General features: G+C 46.9%; 10 protein-coding genes across 19 annotated transcripts in view; 4 read left to right on the top strand and 6 right to left on the bottom strand.

Moving 5' to 3' along the window:
- LOC6555309 (methyl-CpG-binding domain protein 5) overlaps nucleotides 1–4276 on the bottom strand; it is a 29665-nt gene extending 25389 nt beyond the window's left edge. For 6 of the 9 annotated variants that reach the window (XM_026975659.1, XM_026975676.1, XM_001982046.3 and 3 more), the window contains exons 1-3: nucleotides 4076–4276; nucleotides 2659–2902; nucleotides 1164–1995 (exon numbers count right to left, since the gene is read on the bottom strand). In XM_026975659.1, the coding sequence (XP_026831460.1) occupies nucleotides 1164–1951 (788 nt within the window). In that variant the 5' untranslated portion in view covers nucleotides 1952–1995; nucleotides 2659–2902; nucleotides 4076–4276. Of the gene's footprint in view, nucleotides 1–1163; nucleotides 1996–2658; nucleotides 3024–3867 lie in introns of all 9 variants that reach the window. The other 3 variants (XM_026975665.1, XM_026975662.1, XM_026975668.1) reach the window with 3 other exon arrangements.
- Nucleotides 4277–4443: 167 nt separating this feature from the next.
- Nucleotides 4444–5459, top strand: LOC6555308 (elongation of very long chain fatty acids protein F). The gene is made up of 2 exons (XM_001982045.3): nucleotides 4444–4804; nucleotides 4869–5459. Exons 1-2 carry the CDS (start codon nucleotides 4589–4591, stop codon nucleotides 5412–5414), a joined length of 762 nt encoding a protein of 253 aa, XP_001982081.1. The 5' UTR covers nucleotides 4444–4588; the 3' UTR covers nucleotides 5415–5459.
- A 105-nt stretch (nucleotides 5460–5564) lies between these two features.
- Nucleotides 5565–7629, top strand: LOC6555307 (nucleoporin Ndc1). The gene is made up of 2 exons (XM_001982044.3): nucleotides 5565–6139; nucleotides 6199–7629. The coding sequence occupies exons 1-2, from the start codon at nucleotides 5742–5744 to the stop codon at nucleotides 7535–7537; spliced, it is 1737 nt and encodes a 578-aa protein (XP_001982080.1). The 5' UTR covers nucleotides 5565–5741; the 3' UTR covers nucleotides 7538–7629.
- LOC6555306 (putative OPA3-like protein CG13603) lies at nucleotides 7569–8870 on the bottom strand. Its single transcript, XM_026983954.1, has 4 exons — nucleotides 8624–8870; nucleotides 8400–8568; nucleotides 8199–8341; nucleotides 7569–8139 (listed from the first exon to the last, which is right to left on the bottom strand). Exons 1-4 carry the CDS (start codon nucleotides 8763–8765, stop codon nucleotides 7826–7828), a joined length of 768 nt encoding a protein of 255 aa, XP_026839755.1. The 5' UTR covers nucleotides 8766–8870; the 3' UTR covers nucleotides 7569–7825.
- Nucleotides 8871–8926: 56 nt separating this feature from the next.
- On the bottom strand, nucleotides 8927–10266 carry LOC6555305 (putative OPA3-like protein CG43998). Its single transcript, XM_026983534.1, has 4 exons — nucleotides 10087–10266; nucleotides 9862–10030; nucleotides 9248–9805; nucleotides 8927–9184 (listed from the first exon to the last, which is right to left on the bottom strand). Exons 3-4 carry the CDS (start codon nucleotides 9601–9603, stop codon nucleotides 9034–9036), a joined length of 507 nt encoding a protein of 168 aa, XP_026839335.1. The 5' UTR covers nucleotides 9604–9805; nucleotides 9862–10030; nucleotides 10087–10266; the 3' UTR covers nucleotides 8927–9033.
- LOC6555209 (putative OPA3-like protein CG13603) lies at nucleotides 9248–10248 on the bottom strand. Its single transcript, XM_001982041.3, has 3 exons — nucleotides 10087–10248; nucleotides 9862–10030; nucleotides 9248–9805 (listed from the first exon to the last, which is right to left on the bottom strand). Exons 1-3 carry the CDS (start codon nucleotides 10226–10228, stop codon nucleotides 9616–9618), a joined length of 501 nt encoding a protein of 166 aa, XP_001982077.1. The 5' UTR covers nucleotides 10229–10248; the 3' UTR covers nucleotides 9248–9615.
- Nucleotides 10267–10467: 201 nt separating the features above from the next.
- LOC6555208 lies at nucleotides 10468–11256 on the top strand. The gene is made up of 2 exons (XM_001982040.3): nucleotides 10468–10681; nucleotides 10783–11256. Exons 1-2 carry the CDS (start codon nucleotides 10592–10594, stop codon nucleotides 11155–11157), a joined length of 465 nt encoding a protein of 154 aa, XP_001982076.1. The 5' UTR covers nucleotides 10468–10591; the 3' UTR covers nucleotides 11158–11256.
- LOC6555207 (26S proteasome regulatory subunit 4) lies at nucleotides 11136–12821 on the bottom strand. The gene is made up of 2 exons (XM_001982039.3): nucleotides 12588–12821; nucleotides 11136–12526 (listed from the first exon to the last, which is right to left on the bottom strand). The coding sequence occupies exons 1-2, from the start codon at nucleotides 12588–12590 to the stop codon at nucleotides 11210–11212; spliced, it is 1320 nt and encodes a 439-aa protein (XP_001982075.1). The 5' UTR covers nucleotides 12591–12821; the 3' UTR covers nucleotides 11136–11209.
- Nucleotides 12822–12866: 45 nt separating this feature from the next.
- On the top strand, nucleotides 12867–13975 carry LOC6555206. Its single transcript, XM_001982038.3, has 2 exons — nucleotides 12867–13257; nucleotides 13319–13975. The coding sequence occupies exons 1-2, from the start codon at nucleotides 12976–12978 to the stop codon at nucleotides 13907–13909; spliced, it is 873 nt and encodes a 290-aa protein (XP_001982074.1). The 5' UTR covers nucleotides 12867–12975; the 3' UTR covers nucleotides 13910–13975.
- A 16-nt stretch (nucleotides 13976–13991) lies between these two features.
- Nucleotides 13992–14790, bottom strand: LOC6555205 (40S ribosomal protein S19b). 2 transcript variants are annotated; one of them, XM_001982037.2, is made up of 3 exons: nucleotides 14712–14790; nucleotides 14329–14649; nucleotides 13992–14266 (listed from the first exon to the last, which is right to left on the bottom strand). In XM_001982037.2, exons 2-3 carry the CDS (start codon nucleotides 14632–14634, stop codon nucleotides 14105–14107), a joined length of 468 nt encoding a protein of 155 aa, XP_001982073.1. In that variant the 5' UTR covers nucleotides 14635–14649; nucleotides 14712–14790; the 3' UTR covers nucleotides 13992–14104. The 2 variants fall into 2 exon arrangements, with proteins under 2 accessions (XP_001982073.1, XP_026836650.1); XM_026980849.1 differs by having other exon boundaries at nucleotides 14329–14659; nucleotides 14712–14784.
- Between the last annotated feature and the right edge of the window lie 318 nt (nucleotides 14791–15108).

The following is a 15108-nucleotide window of genomic DNA, read 5'->3' as shown; positions in this document are numbered from 1 at the left end:
GGAAGGGTAATGGCCCAGAGAGTGACTGACTGGCTGGTCGGCTGAGTGAAATGTGACATTGCCAGTAAATGGAGTGCGTCGGATAAGCTGCAACTTCTTGACGCCCCAAAAGCTACGTGAGTCGAGTGCCAAGGCCCAATAATCATAATCATGGCTGTCATAATGAGAATCTCAGCTCGGGTCTCGTAAAACAAACAACATGCCCCCTGGTAGCTTTCAATCTGCCAATTGAGCGGGGCATTCGGCATTCGCAATCGCAACCATAATCCGTACAAGTGGTTCGAAAAGCAGTTATCCCAGAGCCACAGAGCCATTCAACCAGCCAGCCAGCCAGCCAGCCAGGGAACCAGAGAACCAGGCAACCAGGCAACCCTTTCTGGGCAAATGAGCCCCGGGCAACAGCTGCGAGGGAAACTATCCCAACGAGCCGAGTCAAGCGCTCAGAAGTGCCAGCCACTTATAAAATCAACAATTACCCAACATCGGCAACAGCCACAAACTCGCAAACAGTTTGCACAGGGCCCAAAAAAAAAACACAGAAAACAAGAAGAAATACTGATATACTGAGACGGGGCCCCCCGTTTTTTGGCCCTTGGGGGCGATTGGACAGCCAGAACAATTACAAGTACCCGGGCAAGCAGATATATCCACATACTCGATGCTTTTCAGCATATCTGAGCAAACATTTTATTTGCGTTTGTAATTATGTGTGCTTGATGATAACTCGCAGATAATGCCAGGTAAATATTTACCACCGAGTCGTTGATGGTTGCTAGTTGTTGATGTTGTGCTGTTGTGCCTGGTTGCAAAAACATTTCTGACACGACTACTGCAACCCCCCACCAGACGCCCACTAAATAACATGCCCCACCGCCCCTTCGGACGACTGTAAGCCCCTGTAACCCCCATGGACAGCGGCATTTCCTGTAGCGCGAGGGGGGATCGCTGAACATTTTTATGGCTTCTCGAATGCGTTGCGTTCGCCAGACAATAACCAGATTGACTTTTAGCCCGGGCAGCCAAACGTGCTGTAAATGTCATGTCCGTACAACACAGCCCAGCGATGTAGCCAACCCCCAAGCTTGCCCCCGCCGAAGAGCGTTCCACCGGCAGATATCCTGTGGCCACAGATGTGCCCAGATACTACCCGACTGACTACTCACCTGATATAGGCCACCTCATTGTTGTTGGTCAAGCGACGCCAGCCGGGGGCCAAATTTCCATTGTAGCTAGTGGCCGTCTTCCTGTTGATGTGGCCATTGCTACTGGCATTGTTGGCTTTGGCAACATTCTTGGCATAGAGCTGATTGTTCTGACTCATTTGACGCGCCGCATTTGTTGTCGACATGCAATGCGTTGCCCCAGTAGCAGCAGTTGCAGCAGCAACAGTTGCTGCCGTTGCTCCCGTTGTTGCCGCTGACTTTATTGGCAACTTTATTTGCGCCTGGCGCTGTTTGGTTTGTTGCTGTTGTTGCTGCTGCTGCTGATGTTGTTGCTGCTGCTGTTGCAGAAGGAGTTGATGGTTGCTGGTGGGGCAGACAAATATGTGCTGCTGACTGTTTCGCTGCTGTTGCTGCTGCTGCTGCAGATGCAGATTTGCCACTTGCATCATGTTGCCGCTGCCATTGCCGTTTACCAAGCCAGCTGGTAATATCTGTTGCTGTTGCTGCTGCTGTTGCTGCTGTTGCACCGCTGCACTTGTAACGACCCGCGATACAAATTTCGTCTGTTGCTGCTGGAAAAACTGATGATGTTGCTGCTGCAGAGGCAACATTTGCTGCTGCTGCTGCTTGAACATATTGATCTGTTGATGCTGATGCTGCTGCTGCTGCTGGTGATGCTGCTGCGGATGGTGCATCCCGCTGACCTCCGTCTCAGCACTCCCAGCTATGTTAAGTTTGTGCTGGTGCTGATGCTGCTGCTGTTGCTGGCCAGCAGATGCGGCGGCCATGGCGATAACAGCAGCCGTTCAGGAGCTCCTTCGCGATTCAGAGCCTGCAAAGAATTCAAGGGAATTCCCGTATTAGTCACAGCCAAGAATACATATATGGATTCAGAGAATAATCGTCTATATTGAAGTCTATTCATATTCAAGTAAAGGCATTAATTGAAGCTTTGGTTTCAATTGTATAGCGAACCCTTTTAATATTTGATAAATCCATTCCCTTTTGACATGATGATGAATATATTAGAATGAAAGACATTTTCAGATAGCATGAATATCGTAATTATAACTACGCATACAATCAATTAACCTATTGTTATTTTCAGTGGAGGTCTTCTTGTCTTTGTCTCTGCGTTTTCGGTTGACTCATGGGCCCCGGACTTTAATCGAATCGAATTGCGTTGCGTTGAGTGGCGGCCTTTGTTTTGCTCCACAAGTTGACCACCACTTACAAAGTAGCTGATTTGAGGGCCCAATCAGGGTTTATGCGCTGCGCGTGTAATGAACATGGAAGTGGCCTAAATCTGGTTTATCCGCCACCTCACGCACAGGCAACGCGGCAGGAAAGGCGAAAACCACAAGGTTGTAAACCCAAAGTCGCACTTAAATAGATACTGCTAACTGGACGATCGTATAAACGACAAATCGTAGGCCGCACCTTTTGTTATTTATGCGTTGTTAAGTTTGTGCCCCTTATTCTGCTATTCGCTCACCTTTTAGCTTGCTTTTCGCTTTGCTCATTTGCCAGCATATTAAATTAATTTTGAGTTATTGTGTAAACGAGACGCGGCCATGTCATGTTCATGTTTTTTTATGGTTTCTTTTCCTTCTTTTTTTTTAAAACACTTAATTTCACTTTTTTTTGCAATGATATTATTTTGTATGCCACTCTGCTTCTTTTTTTAGCTGTAATAATGCGACAACGACGTTTGCGTTTAGCTGCGTATTGTGTTGTTTCTACACGGGTAGAAAAACATGGGTATGTTTAAATTTTAGTACATATTCGTATTATTTTAATTAATTTACGTGGCATAAAATGTGACTACACGAATGTGCTCTTTATCAAGGAGACGTGATGCTACGGTCATAAAAAGGTTACAAGCATTAACCATTAAACGGTTAATAGTGTTTGTTTTGGTTATTTCTTTTGGTGTACAATCTGCTCATGACTTCATTTGGAATTCAGAAAACGAACGTCAGCAGCAGTGGCGAATCGAGTGAAAAGTGGAGAGCAGAGAGCGCAGAGCGCGTAAAAGTAGGTGAATGGAGCATGAAGTGAAGACACCAAAAGCAAAAGCAGTGAGCGCGAGGAGAGAGCGCGCGAGGGGAGCCATCACCCACACCACCTCCATCTCCCTTTCCCTCTCTATCTGTCTCACTCGTTCACTCTCCGCTGCGTTGTTAAGCTTAGCACAATTTGCAGACCATATTTTAAGTAGTATAATTAATGCGTGCCCGTTCGTTTGTTTGTTTGTTTCTTTGCCTGTGCCTGTGCGCGGTGGACAATACGACACAGTGGGCAATAGCCACCACCTGCCCTGTGGTTCTGCTCCGGCGATCAGCGACAACGCAAACAACACGAGAGCAGAGCCTCGGGGGCAGGAGGAGGGGGGTGGATCGGGAGGGGGAGAGCAGCTGTTCGCCTTGGGCAGTGGGATGAAAACGAACATTGGTGGCTATCTCGATGCACTAGTATGGGTATTGGGCAATCGCACACACACACACATGCACATGTACGATACGCGTGCCTATGCTGCGGTTTACTGCTGCTATAATATGTACAAAGTGACCTCAATACGCATTACGCTACAAAAGACACACAACAAACACACGACTGCCAACTGACGAGTGCACTTCGCATTGGGCTTTATTATGCACAGACTCGGATTACGCCAAATGCCAATTAAATATGAATTAATTACAACAATTTTGTGTCGCTCGATTCGATTCACGCAATATTATGGCTCGCTCTCGCTCGCTCGCTCATTCTCTCTTTCTGCCCTGCTCTCTCACTCTCATTGGCAAACGCGCACAAGAAAATTTTTATATTTTATTTTTTTTGATTTCAACTTCACGAATTATAGGGCCTTTATTCACTTTCCATTGCGGCCAATTGGACACATTACACACCTTATAACCCTGCGTTTTCGACGGCGGCGAGTGCGCGCATTTGTTTTGGAATTTGTATGCTGTATTTAACGGAAAATCGACGAATCGACGACCGTAACTCCGTGCACTTTTCCGACCGCGACAACAACAAAATGTGATGTGACCGAAGACGGACAGTTGCAAAATGCCAGAGCTACGACCATGGGTAATCGATAGCCCTATGATGCCAGAGTATGTCATTTATGCAACAATCGATAGCGTACTTATCGGCCCGCCAACAGTATGGCAAGCATGTGCAAAAAATATGTGGCAATTACGCAGTTTAAGCTTAAATTTATTTAAGTTTGAATTACATAAAAAGCAATCTCCCTTGCTTAGGAAACATACTCATTCAAAAAGCTTACACCCAAGCAACTAAAATTATGCGATTTTCCAAATATTTGTGTTTTTTAAGTCATTTGAAAAGATATGTAAAAGCAAGGCGGCTCAAAAGTTTTATTTGTTAAATTGAATAGTAGAAAATAAATATCAGATATGTTGGAAATATTCAGGACGCCCTATGCGGACTCCAAGCAACTGCCGTTGGCCACTGGACCAGGTCCCATCATAATTATCCTCACCTGTTACCTTCTGGTAGTTTTTAAGGCCGGCAGAAAGTTTATGGAGCATCGTGAACCTTATAATCTCCGAGGAGTGCTCAAGTACTATAACATGTTCCAGATCTGCTACAATATAATGATGCTCCTGCCCGTGAGTCCAGAATTCCCAGCATATATAGGGACATATTTCCAATTGAGGAAACCTTCTCCCTCAGGGATACTACTTCATGTTGGCATTCCAACCGTACAACTTTCGCTGCATGACCGTCCTGCAGCAGGATCATCCGCTGAAGAACTGGGAGCGCTGCATCAGCTATGCCTACTACATAAACAAGATCGTTGACCTACTGGACACCGTGTTCTGCGTGCTACGGAAGAAGTACTCGCAAATAACGTTCCTGCACGTTTTCCATCACGTCCTAATGCCCTCCGCCGGATACTTGATAATACGATTCTATGGCTACGGGGGTCAGCTCTTCTTCCTGTGCTCATTCAACGTAATCGTTCATATTTTCATGTATGCCTACTACTATGCGGCAATCGAGGGCAATACGGTGCGTTGGAAGCGGTGCTTGACCCTCATGCAAATGCTGCAGTTCCTCCTCATGTTTGGCCACTGCGCCTTCACCGCCATGCAGCGGCAGTGCACGGCCTCGCAGGGAACCCTCTTTGTGGTCAGCTGCTCCGCGGCGATCATGTTCATCATGTTCGCCAACTTTTATTTCCATTGCTATGTGAGACCGAAGCATAAGAAGAACTGATGGTTAAATTAAGTCGAAAATTAAAGATATATTGATTTTTTCATATACGCTCTTTTCATAAGCTTTAATAGTAAACTTGCAAGATTTACAAAATATGTTTTTCAAAAAACCGTTTTTCATTAGGGCTACTCACTACTAACATCAATACAGTTTTCGATTACAGAGAGCTCCAGCTTCTGCGCACGGTCACACTGAAAAGTGCAACAACGCGCGCGTTGCCGGCAACCGTCGAATATTTGCAATAACTCGTGAAATCAATTATAAAATAATATAATTAAAACAAATTATTGGGGATACCTCGATGGTCTAGCAGTTCGGATCGGAAACATGTCTGCCAGCTCCTCCAGCAACGCTTGCAAGCTCTTGCTGCTCGGCCGCTGCCTGCGCGCCGTGCTCCTCAGCGTGGCCATCCAATTCCTGCTGCTCACCGTGTTCCTGCTGTTTGTGAACTTCCAACTGTTGCATCCACTCGCCTGGGTGACGGGAACACTGCGTCTGGTAGCCAGTTGGTACACCTGGTTTGCCAGCATCCCGCTGGTAGCATCCGTAGTGTTCTACGGAGTGGTCCTGTGCCAGCAGCACCTGTCGGAGCGGCCCTACTGCCCAACCCGGTTTCGCTGGCTCCTGCATTACGGCCCACGCAAGTTACTCTTTCTGGGCGCCCATCTTATGGTGGGTCTGCTGACCGCCTGGCTGTACACGGGCTATCTGCACACAGACTATCAGTAAGTATACCTAGAGTGGGGTGAATTCGGTAAATACTTACGTTTCCTTTTGTCCCAAGACATCTGAGATACAAGTGCTATGGCCAGGATTGCATTAGTGCATACCATGTCTATCTACTGGGCATCGGCATGACCGCCGGCTGCTACCACTTTGTCTCTGTTCACATGCGCCAGGAGATCTCAATTGAATTCCCCATCGTTGATCAGTCGCGGGCGGAGAAGATGCGCGAACTACTTTACGGCAGTTTGGCCAAATCTCTAGTAAGATCACTGCTGCCCACACTCAGCTACACCGCCGTCTTTTGGCTCTTCGGACCCATGATATGCCACAAACTTAGTCACATTCTCTCTGTGGACATGGACGAGCGACTGGAAGGATTCTTCGGAGTAGCCACCAATGTGCGCCTTATTTTCTACGGCTATATGCTGACCGCCCAGATTCTGAGTAACATGCACCTCATGCGTTGCTTCTACGGTATTCTGCTCTCGGAGGATTTGCCCCTGGTAGTAAGTAAACCGCGAGCTGCGTTTGCCCATGAACAAGATATAACTTTGGTAGCAGGACTGGGAGTCTTCAATGTGTATGTGGTGCAGTGCCTTGCTGCCCATTTTTTCTACAAGCTGGCGTTGCGAAAGAATTCGGCACAACGGGCAGAGATATTTCAGCTGACCGAGCCGGGCAACCGGCCAGCAAACTGGCGCTCTCTCTGTGACCAGTGCTTGAGTATTCTCGGCAGCTTTACCGAAGAACTAACCGAGTCCATGCAGAAGATAAGTGTACTCAAAGGCGCCCAGAGTCTGCCAATGCCGAAGATAACCGAATCGCTTACTGCTAGCTTGATGGCCGAGAAGGTGTTGCTGCGGCAATACAATCAGATCCACGGCATCCGACCAATTGTGTCGCCCACGCGTGAGGATGCGTTCGATCGTCCAGCGGATGGCATCCGACATGTTCCTAACTGGTGTGAGCGCGTATCCAGGCAGTTGGAGCAGTCCCTACAACGGTTGCTACAGCGAGTTCCCGGCATTGTGTACTTCTTCAAGGAACCCGAAGGTTCCAAGACAACGTTTCTGCTGGCCAACTCCCTGCCTGTTGTGTATTTGACGCAGGCTCTGGCTCAGGTTTGCGCTGCCTCGCTCAAAGAGGATCCATATGGAGTGGTGCAGAGCGATTTGCCGGCTATCATCAAAGCGATCAACAAGCTGCGCAATGAACTGGACAAGCTAAGCAGCGTGATAGGCAACATTAGAGCGCCCAGCTCCAGTTTCAACGTGCTTCGATGTGGAGTGCGCCGCAGTCTGTATGCCATCTGTAACTCGTTTTGCGATTATCTGGGCGATCTTCTGCCGCCTGGAGAGGAACTGCGACAGCTCCAGGACCTAGTCTGCCAGGAGTAAACCCATCCATCACTTTATACACTCATCTTGTACACTGTTTTGCATCTCTTTAGTTGTTTGTCTGCGGTAACAATAAAAATTAATAAATATAACTACAAACGTCAAATAGTTATCGAATACTATTGACTTTTATACTTAAAGTAAGAAATGGTAACACGCGATTTGATCATAACTAGCACTGATGAAATGGTCTGCAGGTTGAATGTGTACAAGCGGGCAGCCTCACTGTTCCTCCATCGCCACTGCCATCATGAGCAGGGCCAGATCCTGCTCCAGCTGCCGATTGGGTCAAAGCTCTGCTGTTTTCGTGGGCAGTGAACTGGCGGCGGCAACGGTGGCAGCCTCTCCCAAGGACTGCTCCAGCTGCACGGCCACCTCATCCAGGTGTTTGAGAGCCTCCTTGGCCTTGCGGTTGCGTCCGTCCACGAAGATCTGCGTGTCCAGGAAGTGCAGGGCTCGGAAGGCCATACCGCCTTGTGGGTCATATAAGCTGTCGAACTTTTTCGGATTTCTGGCGCTGGCGCTCTGGTCCGGCGTGTCGGGATCGAAGGGCACGTATTCCTGAATGGGCTCTTTGTGCCACTGGAAAATGTTTCGCGAATCTGCAAGGATTTGGTATATGATTACGTTATACTCTTTTTCGATTGGGCGGTAATGGAACCTAGATCAGCCAGCACTCGGGTCATTTCCCGTATCTGGGCATCTTGTCGCTCCAGCCGAAAGTTCATCTCCGTCAGCATGTTGGTCAGTGCCATTTTTTCCGATTGCGCCATCTCGTTTTTCTTGTTCTCCTTGATGGTTTGACTGAAAGATGGGTGGATGAATATAGCTCTGAAACGACTAGGGAGCCCTATTTACCTACCGTGAGTACTCGAAAATCAGAAGACCGGCTCCGATGGAGAATATGATGAACTCGCCCAGCAGATTGGCTCCCAGTTCAATGGCCATTGCCTCGTTCAGCGGAGGAACATTAACGCGACCACCCATGTTCAGGGCCCACATTTTGGTCTTCACCTCCACCCAGTTGTAGACTGAAAATGTGGGATTAAAGCCCGTAATCTCATGTAATCAAATCGCACCACTTACACTGCGCGGGCGGCATGCAAATGTATTTCCTGAAGAAGGGGCTCGACTTGGCATTGGACTTGATCACGTTGGCTATCGGCTTGCTGACTTGCTTGATGGCCAAGATGCCGAGCTTGGCCGCCGGGAAGACGCCAATAACCATAGTTTTACCTTCTTACTAATAACTATTACAAAATATTCCTGCAAAATTAGAGATGTGTACGAGGAAGCGGTGTGCGCAGTGATGCACGATAGGCCATCTCTTAGTGATGACAATTCGAATCTACTCATTTAACCGTAAGTAACAGGGCACTCTCGATAAAACGAACTTGGCAACTACCTTTGTATTTATTTAATTACATAATTGAATAATCGTCACCGATTTGAAAGCGATCTCGACAGTCGATATAAAATTATACAAAAAGAAATCCTTATTTCCCCACGTTTTTCAGGGCTGTCCTAATCCAATTGATGTCCCTTTGGTTCCGCTCCACATCCGCACTGATACAGTCCACGCACTCATCTAGAGCTCTCTTCTGATCGTCAATCTCCTGGTTTTGTTTCAGAGTTTTTTCATATGTTCTATAAAAAACAAATCACTTTATAGAAACAAAAATTGTTTAAAACATTTCAACTAGTTCGCACTTTGAAACCTCATAGTATATGAGACCTATGCCAATGCCAAACACAAAGGCCTCGCTCAGCATATCAGCGCCCAATCTTGTGGCGATCGGAGTGGAGAGGCGTGGAATCCGCCTGGGCTGTTTCAATCGAAGCATATGGAGCTTGGTACGGACCTCAAAGGTGTTGTAAAGCTGGGCCGGCGGAATGATGACATAGCGCCGGATGAAGGGATGATGCTTGCCCATCCATATTAGAAGGTCTCCAAATGGCTTGCTAATCCGTTTCACGCCATGAATGAATAGTTTTCCAATTGGAAAACTGCCGATCACCATTGTGCCTAACATAAAATTTTTCACGAATATAAAGGCGACTGACATTTCCACGCCAGTTCAGTTACATTCCAAGTCCCCCGTATTGCTATCTGCCTTATGGGTTTCCCTGCTCCCCAACTTGGTCCTCAGCTGATGGATTTCCTTGGACTGGCGGCTGACCTTGTTGGTGAGGTCCCCAATTCTTTCCTCCAGCTTCTCCCGATTTAATCTGTGTTTTTCGTGCTTCAACCTGTCGTTCTTGGCTTGCCTAAAAACGTATTTGAAAATAAACAGATTCTTTGTGGATAATCGAGGCTTGCAAACCTTTTGAACTCCCCCACAATCAGCGTGGCGCCAATAATGAAGATGATCATTTCGCCCAGGATTTCGCTACCCATTTGAATAGTCATCGCGTCAGTTAGGGGCGGAATAAGACGGGGTTGTCCAAGTCCCAGCATCCACATCTTGGAGCGAACATCAATTACGTGGTATACTGAACATTATAATGGTTATATTAATATTAGTCGGCATTCCACGCATTTTACTTACATCTCGCTGGGGGAGCAACTACCAGGGCTTTGAATGACTGATTCTTTTTGGCCGTTTGCTTGATAAGATTGCCAATGGGCTTGCTAATGTGCTTAATGGCAAGTAAAGCTAGTTTTCCTAGTGGAAAGACGCCCACAACCATTGTGCGTGCTATTTCCAAGTTTCGACTGAATGCCCTGAGCTGACTATAACCGAAAATTTTCAAATTTAAAATAGTCAGTGCTGCAAATTATTAGGCTCTTAGTGGCGCGAAATTTGAATTGCTGAGACGGGATGGGGTTTAAAAATGTATTATATCCAAATCCAGCACTTAAAAACTTATTTTCTTTTTAAACGCAATGTTTTTATAAATGACTATAAGATTCTGTAAAGATTTTCCGTAGTTTTGTTTATGAAATGGTAATATTTGGCATATAAAACCCGGTCACACCTGTTATAGGAAACACTCGTTTTGTTTGTTATTAAATCTTTACTTCTGCCTGATTTAATATTCTGGATCAAAATAATGTCGGCACTTGGGGATTCGGACGATGAAACTGAGTTTAAAGACATCAGCGCTACAAATTATCATCGTGTGCAGGAAAAAGTGGCAAAGGTGAGTTTAAAATGAATTTGGCGTGGCCAGCTTTCATGATAAAATCAGCTGGCTTTCATTTTCGGGAAAATACGACTCAGAAATACCCTTTCCCTTTCAAGATCAGCTATGCAGATGGCGTTGCCGATGGCAGGGAAAAGGTCTTCCAAGACAGCTTCGATGAAGGCTTTGAAAATGGCTTCAAAACCGGGTTTGAACTGGCCAAACTAAGTGCCTTCTACGAAACCATTAAAAGTGCGGGAGCAGAACGTTTAGAATGGAATGCAGAACAAGAGGCCTACCAAAAACTCAAGCTGTCAGATGCAACAGATAAAGCACACTTCAAATACTTGGAGCATCAGGGCGCTCCACTCAACGTGATATCCGAAAAACAAAGGACCTATGTGGACGACCTCCTGGGAAAACTCGCACAGCAACTCCCGGCAACTACGAATTTATTCACATCGGGAAGCGATTCTAGTGTTAATGTGGTTTAATGCATGTGTTTGGGAATTATCAAAATTAACTGAAAGTATATCTTCGCGCGACTTATAAATAAAGACCCTCGGGCGTGCCCTCCTTCTTCCGATACAAGACGCTCTCCTTTGATTTCTTGAAGTCCTCGTTGGTCACCTTCATGCGGCGCTCCCGCAGCGCCATCAAACCGGCCTCTGTGCAGATGGCCTTGATGTCGGCGCCGGATAGATCATCCTTGGCCATGATCAGTTCGCTGAGGTTCACATCCTCGGCCAGCGTCATGCGCGATGTGTGGATGGTAAAGATGCGGCGCTTGGTCTTCTCATCGGGCAGCGGGAACTCGATCTTGCGGTCAATACGACCGGGACGAATTAGCGCCGGGTCCAGGGTCTCGATACGATTGGTGGCCATGATAACCTTGACATCGCCGCGTGAATCGAAACCATCCAGCTGGTTCAGTAGCTCCAACATGGTACGCTGAATCTCCCGCTCGCCACCAGAATTTGAATCGTAGCGCTTTGTGCCCACTGCATCGATTTCATCGATGAACACAATAGATGGAGCGTGCTCCTCAGCCACACGGAAGAGCTCACGCACTAGCTTGGGTCCGTCTCCCAGGTACTTCTGGATCAACTCTGAGCCCACAACTCGCAGGAAAGTGGCCGAGGTCTGGTTGGCCACAGCCTTGGCCAGCAGGGTCTTGCCCGTTCCAGGAGGCCCATATAGGATGACGCCCTTGGGAGGCTTGATGCCCATCTCCTCGTAGTACTCGGGATGGGTCAGCGGCAGCTCGACAGACTCCTTGATCTCCTGGATCTGAGTGTCCAATCCACCGATATCTGCGTAAGTCTCCTGCGGGGCCTTTTCTAGTTTCATCACCGTGACCATTGGATCGGTGTCGTCGCTGAGAACTCCGACCACAGCGTGCACTTTGTGGTTAAGCAGCACTGAGCAGCCTGGTTCCAGCTGATCCTTGTCCACAAAGGACAGGATGCTGACATAGTGCTCGGAGCCCACCGATGTGGACACGATGGCGTGGTTGTCGTCGATTATCTCCTCCAGGTTGCCCACGGACATGGGGGTGCCGCGCAGGTCGTCGACCTTGGAGCGCTCCTCCTCGTTCTTCTCGTCCTGGGGTTTCAGGCGCTCCTGGTTGCGGATGAACTCGTCCTCCATCATCAGGTAGTCCTTAATGCGCTCCAGCTTGAGCAGCTTAAGGCGGCAGCGGGTGTGGGGCGTAACCTGGGGCAGCTTCATGGCTGCATCCGGACCCTTTGCGCGCCTCTTCTTCTTGCCAACGCGCGTCGGGATTGGAGGCTCGTACTTCTTCTTTTTATCCTTGTCATCTTTCTTGTCGCCAGCTCCCCCTTGGGCCGATTGGTTTTGTCCCTGCAAATATGTGGTTATCGATCGTATATGGGTTCAGGGTTTTCTGGAGGTGATTTCTTACCATTTCGTATTTGTGCTTGCTGCTTGCCCGAACGTTTGATGAACTTTTTACACTTTATTGTCGGCAACAAAATTACTAGTCATTCGCATTTGCTATGTTACCGTACTCTCGAACCATGAACGTCTGGCAACTCTAGAGGTGAAAAAAATATTTTTAAAAACGTGAAAAGTGAAAAAGGCAGGAAATGCTTAAACAGTCAGATTTTTATAAACGCAATAGCTTACAACCAAAATAAAAATTTATTTATGCTCTGAAAAACTATTTTTAAAAGTCACTGTTTTCATATACTTATCGATTACTGTAAACAATCTGAATGTTACTGTCTGGCAACGCTTGCAATTAGTTCGAAAAGAGCATTTGTTTAAATTTGTTTTATTTCGGCTCTTTAATGGATCAAAATATCAAGAATGTGGAGATCAGATTGGATAATATTGAGGTTCTGACCAGTGGAGCAACAGCGGAGTTCGTAAATGGCATCCTGGACTTCTTGCTCTACCAACGCCGGCAAATCCCCTTCGTGTACAAAACATACAAATATTATGTGGATAAATGGTCAGATGCAGATAAATCGGGTGAATCCGAGGCTCAGGAGTCATTTGCCCACTATCAACGCAACCAGCAGCGCTCCAAGGCAAAGGCAACCAAGAAATCCATTAGTGACATGAGAGAGGTGCGTTTCCTCTTACATCCAGGACTTTATTTGGTCTTTATTAACCTGTTCTCGCCTGCAGATCATCCGACAAGCCTTTGGGAGCTCTAAAGTGAAGAGCCTCCGATTTCTGTTTGGCAACAATACGTTCATGCCCTCGGAGGCCTACACCCTGCACATACCACATGATTCCATATCCAGAGATCACTATTGCGACCACCATGCCCTGCCCGAAGGTCGCATTAACCAAGCGCTGCTCCGCCTGCTCACCTGCGAGGAGCTGTACACGCTCTTCTCCACCGAACTGAATACCACCAATGTGTTTCTGGAAATAGAACTCCTTACGGACATCGTTCCTTGTGACTTCGGCAATCTAATCCCCAAGCATGTATCCAGCAAACTGCCGCGCAGCTGCAAGAACATACATCTGCATCTTCTGCATTGCAGCGAGAACACACAGAATGAATTACGCTGCTGCAAGGAGATGGACATTTACCAGGATCTTGGCCTGCTGAATCTAGATAAATCTGGGGCAGACGTTAGCAAGACTAATGAAGAGCAAGACCTTTTGAAGGCAGCAAGTGAAACCAGCGGTTGGTGGCAGGCCGAGGTAATAGTTCGTGGTTTCAGAGCTCCTGGCAACCAGAAATCGGGAGATTTGTGGACTAGTTAACATTTTAAAATTGAATTCTTAATATTCGGCTTGTTTGTGCCAAAAATAAAGTGTCAAAACATTAATTTAAGTATTGTTATTTTAGCATTAGTGTTAGCGTGTCGCTTTATTGAGAATGTATTGAAAATATGTCATCGACAAAGTCCAAGGCACTTAAAGTTGCTCTTTCGTGGTTTCATGTTGAGTATTCGAATCTTAGGTAGTGATAATAATAGGAACTGATGGAATGGCTTCTTGCTGTTTGGCCACAATTTTGTTGGCTATGCGGTCCAAGTCACGTTGTCCTAGGGAAGTCAGCTTACGACCACCATCCGGATGCCTCTCCACCATGTGAGCAGCTTCCAAAGCTTGAAGAGCCTGTTCAGATACATATACTACATATGTAATATTAAATTTAACCTAACCCATTTCCCATTCACCTTGCGAATGCAGCCATCCGATGAGCGACAGTACTTGGACGGATGGACTCCGTTGCGCATGCGTCCGCCGTAGATCTTGGTGAAGGCGGCAACCCCGGAAGGACTGCGCAGGTAAAGGTGTCTCATGATGGAGGCACATCGAATAAAGAACCAATCGTCGTCGGTCGGAGCAGTCTCCTTGAACTTGCCCGTCTTTACGTAGACAGCCATTTCCGGCACAGCAAGTTTTCCGGATTTTTTAAGAAAATCTGCCATAGTTTTGGTCAGAACGTGCTGATCGATATCCTTCACTGTAACTCCTGGCATGTTGCTCGCTAAGTTCTTTAAAGCACTTTTTAAGGCTGGTATGGTTCAGATACGTACATATATTTAAAAAGTCTTACCGTTTTGGGAGGAAAAGTTTGAGTTCCGGTCTGTTCGACGATTTTGTCCAAAATGGACGATTATAATGTGACTTTTGACAGCGTGACCAGGTCATTGATCCCAAAGGATTATGTGCCGATAGTTTAGCAGGGTGAGCTTGGCAACTCTATTTGGTACCTTATAACCTACAAATTTCGAAAGAAACGCAATGTTGCAAAATTACTCTCCCTGATGACAGCGGTTAAAGGGTAGAGTAGCAAGGGTAATTTGTTGGCACTTTAACCCTAAGGAGTAGCACGTAAAGTGGTACTTGATTCTGGTCTGTATAAATAGGCCAAGCGACCGACGCTAATTGAAGGACATTAAACGAGGTTTGAGTCTGGCGCCATAGTGTGACCAGCATGCGGAGTATCGAAG

This window comes from Drosophila erecta, unplaced genomic scaffold, assembly GCF_003286155.1.
Source record: "Drosophila erecta strain 14021-0224.00,06,07 unplaced genomic scaffold, DereRS2 tig00000000-arrow-pilon, whole genome shotgun sequence".
NCBI lineage: Eukaryota > Metazoa > Arthropoda > Insecta > Diptera > Drosophilidae > Drosophila > Drosophila erecta.
This window is presented reverse-complemented; position numbering and strand designations above follow the sequence as displayed.